This window comes from Triticum urartu, chromosome 7A, assembly GCF_056163025.1.
Source record: "Triticum urartu cultivar PI428250 chromosome 7A, HENAU_Tu73, whole genome shotgun sequence".
Taxonomy (NCBI): Eukaryota; Viridiplantae; Streptophyta; class Magnoliopsida; order Poales; family Poaceae; genus Triticum; species Triticum urartu.
The window spans coordinates 580,868,065-580,878,113 of NC_141879.1; the positions used below are offsets into that span (position 1 = coordinate 580,868,065).

Here is a 10,049-nt window from a genome sequence, read left to right on the forward strand (position 1 = left end):
AGATTTCTTTCAGCATGTGCGCTTCCACATCACGTCAATTATTGATAGACCGTTGGATCGAAACTGTGTGACATCCCCAAGTCATGCATACACTCATAAGTTGCAATTTTGCATTAATGTATCCATGCAAACCATGCCACGTCATCAAGTTATGCATGTCAGATACAAGTTAAACTTTTTTGGGGGTTGAGTTATCTATGCTCATGGACAACATACGACTATATGTGTTGGACGCTTGGAGCAAAAATGTATGGTTCATGCCTCATTTTTTTTAAGACAACGTCACATTAAGGTTAATTCAAATGTTTTATATTTTAACACATTATTTTGCCGCATACTTCACATGCTTTATCTGTCTCTTACATTGCTTTTTCATTAGGTTTATTTGTTTCTAAAACATCTATTTATACGTTTATGTCAACATGTTAATGTGCGGGGCATTATCTAGTTCGGCGGCTTCAGTGTGCACCTAGCGGCACAAGAAAGATTTCCCAGAGACACAAACCTGGGAATCTGTAAATCAACTTGTGCCGAGAAGCCATATCAAGGGCAAAAGAATCTCCACAGTATCAGTATCAGTATCAGACGCATGAGGCCAAACCTGGAAAAAAGGGGCCGTGTAACCTGTCCCTTCCCTAACCATCTACTACTTATTATTCTGAGTGTTCGAGTGATGATGATGATGCTCCATTTCCTCTCTTTTTTCTTCTTCTACTACTAGCTTCTTTTTTGTTCTCCGTTTTGTAACGTGCTTCCCCCCATCCGCCTCTGACCTACGCTTGCCTAGCTTGGACGTCACCAAGATAGACGGACGGAGCGGCGATCATCCTCGGTCCCGTTTTGTTCCGTCGCTGGCGATTCTCGACCCCTCGGGCGGGGTCGTCGTCGGACAACTCATCTGTCTTTTCTTCTCGAGGGAGAAGGCCGTGTGTGCTGGTCTCGATAAGCCTACCACCATTTTCCAGGAGCAGGGTCAGATATATACCCTTTTGGAACCGGCGCAAAGGGCTAAGAGAAACCGCAGCGACGGAGCATTTGGGAGCATGGAAACTCTTCCCAAACACGGCCGTGTCCATCCGAACAAGGGAAGCCGCGGCACGCACGCCTGTGGGATGTTCCAGAACTTTGGTAATAATTATGTCTGATCGTTTCACTAACATAGAATTTCGGGTCTCCGTCACTGATCTCACACATGGCCTTGTGTGTCCCATTGAAAAGGATTGATATGCTAAATTATTATGCTTCGTGTTCTTGATAAGCATGGCCGGTTCGTTTTTGCGCCTTGTGTGCACACACTTCGCACGCAACGCAAGCATGATGACTCAATAAAATACAACTATATTGCGACTTTGAATCGGGTATCTGCCATCACTTGTCGCGACGCGTAATTTTCTCCCTGCCAGATGGTAAAATTCTAGGCCGGATAAGATCTACTCCATCATTTTCTACCGCCCTTCCAGTAATTTGGACTGGGTTGAGGTTAACGGTGAGAATTTGTGGCCAAAAATGATTTCGACACGCGAACACGAAGTTAACCATCCCGCGTGGATTCGTCCCGACCGCCGCCGGTTCCTCTTGTGTCTCGTCTTATTGCCAATATTTGAGGTCGCCACTCGCCAGCCACCGGCGGTCACGAGGCATCTCCTCGCTTGCCCTCACTTTGTCGGCTCTCTTCCTGTCGCCGCTCCGAGGAAAATATAACGTGTGCCGAGAATTGTGTGATGGCGCGGAGATTTGTCGGGAAAATATATCATGTAGGAGCTTTTGGTAGCTTTTGGCGGTGGCCTCGGAACGTGGCATTTGGATTGTGCTTTTGAACTTCATTGGTTGGATCAAGCGACTATAGATATTGACGCATCTTCAAGCACTGACCTCATTTTCGGGATGAAATTTTGATTTCGCCTTTCTTGGTTTGATCTGGCAACAATCATGAACATGCATGGGCCATCTACTTCCCGGAGGCATTGTTATCGATGTTCGATACTGGAAATCATGCCAGTCCGACATATAAAGGTATAGTGGTGTCTCGTCACTAGTACATTCTCTATATAGTAAAAAGTCCCGGTCTGATCTTTTTTTTTGAAGTAAAACATCATCTTTATTTATTAGTAATAATGGTTACATCGTTTATAAGAAAATTTACAATATCGTTCATAGGTTCCTCAAATCAATCCCTTGTCTCAGAAAATTTAGCTACTCTAGCAAATTCATGAGCTACTTTATTTTTCTTCCTATTACAATGTTCAAATCTAACTAACAGAGAATCACAAGCCATAAAATAGCAATCATCAAACACAGCTGCCACCGCTCCTGCTGTATGTCCTCCATTCTTCATTGCGTCAATTACTTTCATATTGTCGGAGTTAACAACAAGTCGGTTGCTTCCCGCCTTTTGTGCAAGTAATAAGCCAAAACGTAGTGCCATGGCTTCCATTGTTAAAACATCCGCACACCAATCCATCTTCCAATTCCCTCCAACAATAAATCTTCATTTATCATCTCTAAGTACAGCTCCCGATGTGCCTCTAAGCATGTCTTGATCGAAAGAAGCATCGACATTTAATTTCACAAAACCTAGAGGGGGTCTCGTCCATCCCTCTATTCTATTTGTTGCCTTGGAGGATTGGGCAATAACATAGTTTGTTGTTATAACATGGACTCCCATCGAAATTTGATATGCATCTTGGGTCTTCCCCTGATGGACTAGCGAACGTCTTTCCCATCATAAACACTAGGCTAATATAGCGATCAGTTCGCGAACATTCTGTATGCCCATTGTAGATAGCTCGTGTTCGGGCATAAGAAGTAGAAATTCGAGTACTGCCTCTCCCGCACGATCGACCGGGCAAGCATTTTTAATGGCTTCGTGCAATCCCAGTTTCTCCCACACCTCTTTTGCCTTTTGACACAACAATAATAAGTGTTTAGTATCGTCATGCCCGTTCGAACATGATGGGCAGGTGGGCGAAACTTTCATATGTCTATTAGCAAGTGTAACACGACACATGAGGGTCCATGTATGGTCGCCAAATAAAGATCTTCACTTTTGCTGGACAAGATAATTTCCAAATCTTGCTCCCAATAGTATTGACATTTATTCCTCTCATGCCATCTGAGTGTTGCAATTTCCTCCCATGTTGCGTTTTCCATTCCTCCAGATAAGCAGAACGAACCGTGAACACTCCATTCTTTGTAAAACTCCAAGCTATGAAATCCGACATGTTATACGTGGGGAGGGGGCTCGTAAGCACCCTCTGGACATCAAATTGGCCATAACGTTTGTCTTACCAAATCTTCATCCCAACAATTGTTGATTGGATCTATAAGATCAGTAACTTTTGTCCCGGTCTGATCTTCACTAGGTTGGTTCCGACATGTCGGTGTACATTGAACATCTCCTTGAAGGCGTTATCTTGAAACTAGCAGTCTGATCGGCAAGGTGAATGTCCTAGGTCTTGACTTCACTAGTTGGGCGTGGCTTTGTAGTTGGCGATGTTGTAGATTTTTTTCATTTTTCATTTACTTGTTGTTATGGTTGCTTTGTCTGGGCCACGTTTCGACCATCCATTTTATTTTTGTTGTAACTTAATTTGTCGGTATTAATTCTTTTGGCCTCATCTGAAATGAACTTTAAAAAGTGTGCACAAAGAAGAACATACGAGAAATCTCAAGGACGACGTCACAGAAGACCACACTATTCTTTGACAAGCATCGGCATGACTTTTTAGACTCGGCGAAAGTAACACTCATCTCCTAGCTTATTGGATTAGTTGTGACTGCGAATTTATGGCGCAAAGCGCACTGGTAAAAGCATCATTCATCTCCTTTGTCCTAAAAGACATGACTTTATGCCTATGAAATTTGGCGAAAGCTTGTGTTCCCTTTATGTGTGTTCATTTATGTCCTTTTTGTCCGCTGTTGAGCTTTTCCGTTCATTCATTTTTAGTCACACGCTATATTGTGTCGAGAAGCATCTAACAAACGCACAACCACGCGTATTTATTAAAAAAAAGACATATATTGGAGAGTAGATTCTCTAAGCTTGGTAACCAACAAAGTCGCTAGACATATGTGTCATCTACCGTTAACGCGATGTTATCAATAGATATGGCGTCTATTATAGAAACGCTGTTATATCTTGATGAGGCACATGAGGTAAAAATGTGTGCGCTGCTGACCAATGAGTACAACTACCCACAAAAACCCGTCTAATGAGCGAACATATCAATCCCAAAAGTTTTAGGCAAATGCGTTGCCAAAAAGGTTCATCTCAGCTTTGTTGGTTGTGATGCTACATGGTCCATTGTACCATACAAAAGAAAACGGATGGCAATAACGTGAAGGCCCAACACCCGGAAAGTTTAAGCCCATTTGTAGCATGAGCTTACCTTTTCCTTTTATATTAAACATCACGAGCTTAGTTTGTTCCTTGTTGATCTTAAAACATCATGAGCTTTTATTGTTGTTGCGGGGGTTAAACATGAGTGCATCACGAGCTTAGCCTCTTAGGAGAAAAAGGTAAGAAAATGGGCGCCTGATATATAACACAACAGGATGCCCGTCAGAGCAACCTTTTTAGTTTTTACCCGCAATTGCGAACAAAGGGACGTCGCAGGCATCCCAACCCAAAACTAACCCTTCTTGCTGTTGCACCGATCCAGGTGTCCAAGCCAAAGCCGTATGCGCTAACCACGTACGTACTTGTCTGCAATGCTATCTCTATGCCTACGTGTATCAGCTAATGACGACGAAGATTTAGACCTATCTGACATAGGCGTTCTGCGCTCGAGTTCATGATTCAGTCACCGAGTTGATGATGTTTCTGGCTTGGACTCATGGGCACGTGTACCTGAAGGCCGAACTCGGTGACCGGATCACACAGGCCGTCGGCAATCGGCAATCGGCGGTCGGCAGTGCACGCGGACGCAAACGGGGATGCCAGGACAAGTCGGTTTTGCGCTCAGGCGGTTGGTGCTTCTATTGCGCGTTTTTGTTTTGAATTTGGTTTTCGCAGTTGAACACTGTATCGCCGGTAAATACACGACGTGTCTCTGACCTCAAACAAAATATGTTCGGAAAGTCTTTAACACTCCCAGATGGTGCAAACCGAGGTCAGAAGCACCGGATGCAGTTTCTGAAGTTCCTCAGCGGCTCCGGGCACGTGAGCTAATTGCACAATCCCACATGTAGTAGCAGTCCCACGCATATGACAGACAGAATGACTCGCTCGTTCAGGGCTTCAGGCATGGTGAAGTGGACAAGAACGCATCACAGAACAGCCCACGTCTTGGATGCTAGACCGTAGGATTTTCTTTTACTTGATGCGGGTGGTCACCGCCCAATAGGATTTTCTTTTACTTGATGCGACGACGCCGGCGTTAAAACTCTGCGGCTCTGTTCTTGCCGGTTGACCGCGTTGGTCTGTGCTATCTCCCTTCCTCCATGGCCCCGTCGCCTTTTGCGGACCGATTTTTGCAGATCGGCCGGCACGGGGAGCACTCCAGATGTGGTCGGGGGTGCGGCACGACTATACTCTAGGAAGCATGCCAGCTTGGTGCGAATCGCGATGGTCCTCGCGCCGCTGCGTGCAGCGCTGCACTTGTCAGCCAGGCCACCCCTTCCCCAATCATGCAATCATGCAGCCGTGCCCATCTCATCTCATCACGCTCCCCTGCCTTCCTTCCCTTTGCCTTTCTAGCTACAGAATTCATGGCACTGCTTGGTGACTTTAGGAGTTTGGCGCAAGAAATTTCAGAGCCATGCTGATCTCCATCACCTTTCACACCCCTGCAACACGAATTTTTCCAATATCCGGCGACAAAACGGCCGATTTATTCAGCTGGTAAGCTTTAAGCATGAACTTGGCGATCCAACAAAATTTGGGGCTGCTAGAACAGTTTATACTGTCGCGGCATATATAGTCAACAAAGGAAGCCGCAAGGTGCAACAATCTAATCTTAGAAATGCATCATCATCATCATCGATGAACGAAGCTATCATCAACTTGGTGCTTTAAGCGAATGGAATGCAATGAATTATGACTGAGAACAATTCAACAATGAGATTTACACGGATGAGGATGTCTATCTTCTCTATACAAAATTCTCACCTTTGCAGATTGACACCAGGGTTGTTGCAGTAGCACACAATCTGCCATGCCGTCCGGGTTGCGGTTTCGCTTTCCTCCCATCTCTATCACCTCACAAGCTCCAAATCATGAGCTGTTTGTTAGGTTCACATTCACAACATGAGGGATGCCCCTGCCAAGCTTCATGGACGGCCAACAGGAATGCTATACACCAGTCCGTTCTCTGATGTTTTGTCATGCTCATGCCATATTCACACACCCACATTGCCAATGGTTCTCTTCTCGAACTCCCGCACCGCGTTCGCGAGGCGCTTCATGCTGTCGTCGTGGTACCAGGGCGTCTTCTCGGACCACATCACGCCACCTTTCGGCGGCACCGGCACAAGCTCGCGGCATAACTCGCCGGGAACGTTGATGGTGTTGTGGTAGTGGTAGTACCGGATGAGGTGCTCCGTCTTGTGAGTGGTGTTGCCGATAACGTTCTCGGACATGTGCACGCCCGTGGCGTATGCGTTCTTGGCCTGGATCGCGTACTTCCTGTCGCGCCTCACCCCGGTGATCGAATTCCGGAACACCAGCTTCTCAAACCCCCATTGTCTGCAAAAATGGAGAGCAAGAGGAGTCAGTCTTTCACATATACACCATGCATTTTGACAAATGTAAAACAAGTAACACAACTAGGACTGCATGGGAAATGAAAACCAAGAACACTCAAATTCGTGGTACATTTCAGATATACCACGAATTCGGAATCTTTAGAAGCAACATTATGACCAAATGGGCACTTTTAGTCGATGGAAAATGACACATGAAAGTTCCTAATTGGGTAATTCCAGTGCAAAAAATGTCACATCAACATGCCAAATCCAAACGATGCAGCAATTTTGGTTTGCGAAAAAGGAGTAACATTTGTCCACTAAGCTAAACAAACTCTGTGCAGGAAACGGTCACCTACTTGGAGTAGTCGGCCTCGGAATCGTTGGCGCCCCGCGCGCACAGCCTGCTCGACATGGGGTTCTGCTCGATGGTGAACTGCGTGTAGGGGTCGAGCTCGGCGAGCACGCCGTCGAGCGTCCGGCCGTCGGGCAGGAAGATGTACTCGTCGACGTCGAAGAAGAAGGTCCACCTGGCGGCGTGGCGGTACCGGTGGAGGCAGTCGTTGACGACGAGGAACTGGTTGTGGTACCAGCCGTCGTAGTCGGCCTGGGCGCGCACGTCCTGCAGCGTGGCGCGGCCGGCGCGCACCCAGGGCTCCAGCGCCGCGCGCACGGCGGGGCCGACGCCGCCGGCGTCGTGGAAGACGAAGTGCGAGCGGGGGCCGAAGAAGCGCGCGTGGTACGCCATCCACTCCCGCACCCGCGCCGCGCTGAGGTCGCCGTACAGCGACGAGCCGCAGTAGAGGTAGTCGTACCTGTGCGGCGGCCGGAACGCCGCCTCGTCGTAGCTCCCCGGCGCCTCCTCCAGCGCCTCGACCCGCTCGTACCGCGCCGGGGACGCGCCGTAGTAGGCGTTGAGCACCAGCCTGCCCCCCGCATTGTCGGCGTTGGGGGGCGTCGAGAAGGTGCAGTTCACCACCACGACCGTGTACACCCGGCCGTAGCCCCAGTCCGGGAGCATGTGGTACGTGTTGGCCGCGCGCATCGGCCGCGAGGCGCTGACGTTGGCGGCGCCGGCGTTGGGCACCCACTCGCAGCGGAACCAGGGCTTGCCGTAGACGTGGACCGGCTTGGACGCGAGCCCGACGACGGCGAAGGTGTACGGCCCGCCGCGGTACGCGCCCATCTGCACGAACAGCGCCGCCGCGCTGCCCACCGCGCGGAACTCCCGCCTGTTCGGGTCAGGCCTGGACCTTTCCCGCTCCTGCTTCGGCGACGAGGAGGATGCGTTGGAGTCGGAGCTGGACGCCTTGCCGGAGACGGCGAGCGAGCGCGGCGGGTCCGGGCAGAGGGAGAACGGGGTGGCGAGCAGGGAGTGGTAGGGGCGGAGCTGCCAGGCGGCGGCGAGGAGCGTGAGCGCGGTGAGCGCGGCGAGGAAGGGCTTGAGGTCGGAGCAGAGCAGCGCGGGGGCCGGAGGGCCAGCCGCAATGCCGCCGCCGGCCGCCTCGCTCCGCATTCTCGCCCGGTCGCCCCTGCCTGCTGCGGATGGGGAGCAATGAGTGCGAGGGAGTGTGGGAGCAGCGGCGCTGAGGATTACGCGAGGCGAGACCCCGTTGGCGGATTAATTAGCCTCCCTTTTTACGGTACGGCAGAGAGTACGCGAGGAATTGATGGCGTCACCGTATCCTGTGTGCCGGACACGGAGCACGGGTCTCGGCGTCGGCGCCGCTGCTCTCATCGTTTTTGGAATGTTTCTGGGTGGCCTCGTTTACTGGCCACGGTAAGAAACATGCTACTACTGCAGCTCCGGCCAGCGTCGAGCCCGGTGTGCTTGAGGCTCAATGCTGGGCTGGTTCATCAATAGTAACCTCGAGTTCGTCACTGTCTGTCGCTATTCGAATTGATATTCGAAGCTCCCGGCTTGATGCTAGGACATTTTGTTGGGTGCTCGTGGTGCTAGCTCCTTCTCGTGCTTGCCGAACCTGCTGCCACCTTTCGGTGGCACGAAGCCCCAATTAACGAATCTCTCTCCCTCTCTATAAAACAAAAAGTGCCAATTCACGCCCGCACCGTACCCCCGGCCCTATCCATCCAACGGTCGTATCCCTCTGACACCACGCTCGTGCGCGGGTGCAGTGCGGCATGGGCGCTCGACCGGCGCGAACCAACAGGTGTCACCATGGGAAACGCCATGGCAGCGAGGACGGGCCACGCGTGGCTCTGGCTACCCGGATCCGGCACGGACGTGGATGTCTGCAGCACACGCACGAGGCCGCCTCCGATCGTGCGTGTACGAGTACGAGACCGTCGTGCCTGCCGCGCGTGCCGTGCCGGCGGTCACCACGTCCCAGGCCCGCGCCACCCAGCGGATCGGATCACCCGGTCGATGACGAGCGAGGCAGTTGCGCCATGGGCAAAAAGGGTGAGCGAATAAGTGGCGGAGCCTTCCGTTCCAAGCGTAATCAGACTCCATTTTCAGCGGCGCACGTCGGCCTGCTCGGATGGGCTCTAGACCTGTTTGCACAGGTGACGCGATGCGTGCATGCCGTTCCTTCTATCGCCTCGGCGAGCGCATGCATGGCATGCACGCGTCCACCGGATAGCCGGATGCGGAATGGCTTTGGCTTTTGCTACTAGCTCTGGTCGTTTTCGGTGGTGCAGCCGTTGGGGAATGAATGAAAGCGTCTCTTCAACGGATACGGCATGCAGCCCACGTAACTGCAAAACCTGCGCCACCCGCTAATCCGGTGCCTGTGTGTGTGTGGCTTGACCGGGTCCCAGGATTTCTAGCACTGTGTATTCGGCATGATTGTAACTTCGCTGATGATTCGGAGTAAAAGCTGGGTGCTCTAGAAACAATATTTACATAATTTCTGCAAAGGCGAAACGGATTGATTTTTGTCATGATGGGTTGCGCTTATTTCCGGAAAAGAAGTGGCTATTTTTGCTCGACGTTTATGGCCGCCCATATATCAATCTCAATGATTGGATACGAGTGCTATTTCTGAAATGCCTTGGCCCGTTTGGAAATGCCTTGGCCGTAATAAGGTTGTGTGCGGCGCAGGTTCGACTCAGAGAAAATCGGACGCAATGGGCCAATCATACGCTGGAAACAGTGGAAGCTAGCGCAGGAGTGCACGCGAGCCGGCTGGATGTGATAGCCCAACAGCTCTCTGTCTTGACTCTTTAGTCTTGACTGGCCCGTGCGTGCAAGAAAATGCCAACCTAGACACGCGTCCACGGTTCACGGCGATCCTTTCCTTGTCTGGAATTGCAATAGTAGCACTACTAGAGTGCGTGTTTGTGCCCATAAAATGGTGCATTTTCTCGGCATACAGTATTTGTTAGGCAAGCACGCGCAGGGT

General features: G+C 50.5%; 1 protein-coding gene across 1 annotated transcript; it reads right to left on the reverse strand.

Moving 5' to 3' along the window:
* Nucleotides 1-6,011: 6,011 nt before the first annotated feature.
* LOC125527926 (galactan beta-1,4-galactosyltransferase GALS1) lies at nucleotides 6,012-8,727 on the reverse strand. Its single transcript, XM_048692427.2, has 2 exons — nucleotides 7,044-8,727; nucleotides 6,012-6,685 (listed from the first exon to the last, which is right to left on the reverse strand). Exons 1-2 carry the CDS (start codon nucleotides 8,198-8,200, stop codon nucleotides 6,340-6,342), a joined length of 1,503 nt encoding a protein of 500 aa, XP_048548384.2. The 5' UTR covers nucleotides 8,201-8,727; the 3' UTR covers nucleotides 6,012-6,339.
* Between the last annotated feature and the right edge of the window lie 1,322 nt (nucleotides 8,728-10,049).

Bases quoted from the DNA above. Each gene is read 5' to 3' on its own strand.
- LOC125527926 (XM_048692427.2), bottom strand. From the start codon at position 8,200: ATGCGGAGCGAGGCGGCCGGCGGCGGCATTGCGGCTGGCCCTCCGGCC. The intron at 6,686-7,043 runs GTAGGTGACCGT...CCATTTTTGCAG, and splicing joins TCCGAGGCCGACTACTCCAA to ACAATGGGGGTTTGAGAAGC.